Genomic DNA, 1,377 nt, shown 5'->3' with positions numbered 1-1,377 from the left:
TTCCCTCAGCCCTTGGAGTAGCTGGGACTACAGGTGCCGGCCACAATGGCTGGCTGTGTCTTTTAGAGATGGGGTCTTGCTCTTGCTCAGGCTGGTCTCAAACAATCTACCTGTCTGGGCCTCCCAGAGTGTTGGGATTACAGGTGTGAGGCACCGCACTGGGCATAGTAAAGAGAAGCTTTTTCCTTTGATTATTCTTTGATTTGATGTGTACTCAGAAAGAATTCGGCAAATGTAAATCAGACTCAGACAATTTAGCATTTTCTTGATTTGAATCTTTGATGACATGGTTATTTGGGGAAAATGTTACTCTTCTTTTTCCAAGTGGTTTTTTTTTTTTTTTTTGCAATTACACTGATTTTTATGTAATTTTTATAAGCAATTTATTACCTCTTCCTTAAATAATTCGCTTATTTTTCACATTGCCACTGTATGGTAACCATGATTGTCGGGCAGTGTATCTGCCTGGCTACAGAATGAAAACCCCAGATTGGGCCACTAGGTTGGTGATGTTATATTACTCCTAGAGGGGTTTTAGAATTAAAGCTTTTAAAACTTTAAAAAGTTTAATATTTGCCTAGTCTTTGGTTATACTTTGGAAATTCAATTTACATCTCCTAGACAAGACCAAAATTAATCTGCCAATTGAGGACTTCCCAGTTTGCAAAATCTTTTAATTTGATCTCAGGACCTAACCTGATTTACTTAGTGGTGTTCTGGGCTCGTAGGACTGTTCCGTAGAGTATAGAGGACCCCTCTCTCAATCCCATGCTCTCCATCACCTTTAGGCAGGGTTGGCACATCCACTAGTTTTTTCTTTTTCCTGGTATTTGATGGCATAAGGATTGAAGGTGCTTCTTGGGGGTATATAGATGTTTTGTTTGCTTTTTCTTATGCTCATATTTGTTTTTACTGCTGACTTTATATTTTTTCTCTTTTATTTTTACAGTGGATGCAATCAAGTGACATTTTAAAATTTTGCTGGAAGTGGAGACATGAGATTGAAGATATCTCTTTTAAAAGAACCAAAGCATATCCTGTTAATACTTATAAACCTTACTGTGATCATCCCATTATAGTATTGTTAAAAGGTTTTTTTGTATTCTGAATTCTCATTGGTGAATGGATTTTTTTCATTCCTTTAATGAAAGTTTAGCTAAATTGGTAATTTAATAGAAGTTTAGTTAAATTGTTTTTGAAATATTGAAGATCATATGTTGCAGTTACCATATTTTGCTGTGTATGTTACCCACTTTTTGGCACCAATTTCTGAGGGAAGAATAAGGTTGCTCATCATGCATGGGTAGTATGGCGGGAGCTGTGAGCCCAGCAAGGGCTGCCTTACCCTCCTGCCTAGGCCCACCAGGCACATGGGGT

The 1,377-nt window shown here is 37.8% G+C and overlaps 1 protein-coding gene across 1 annotated transcript in view; it reads left to right on the top strand.

The window, feature by feature from the left end:
• IFT80 (intraflagellar transport 80) overlaps positions 1-1,377 on the top strand; it is a 114,411-nt gene that overhangs the window by 7,834 nt on the left and 105,200 nt on the right. Inside the window, exon 2 of the mRNA XM_003794148.3 lies at positions 950-1,032. Within this exon, the coding sequence (XP_003794196.1) occupies positions 996-1,032 (37 nt within the window). The 5' untranslated portion in view covers positions 950-995. The remainder of the gene's footprint in view (positions 1-949; positions 1,033-1,377) is intronic.

Source organism: Otolemur garnettii, unplaced genomic scaffold (assembly GCF_000181295.1).
Source record: "Otolemur garnettii isolate 467f Iridium unplaced genomic scaffold, OtoGar3 scaffold00076, whole genome shotgun sequence".
NCBI classification, from domain to species: domain Eukaryota; kingdom Metazoa; phylum Chordata; class Mammalia; order Primates; family Galagidae; genus Otolemur; species Otolemur garnettii.
The sequence above is the reverse complement of the archived record's forward strand: the minus strand, read 5'-3'. Positions and strand labels throughout refer to the sequence as shown.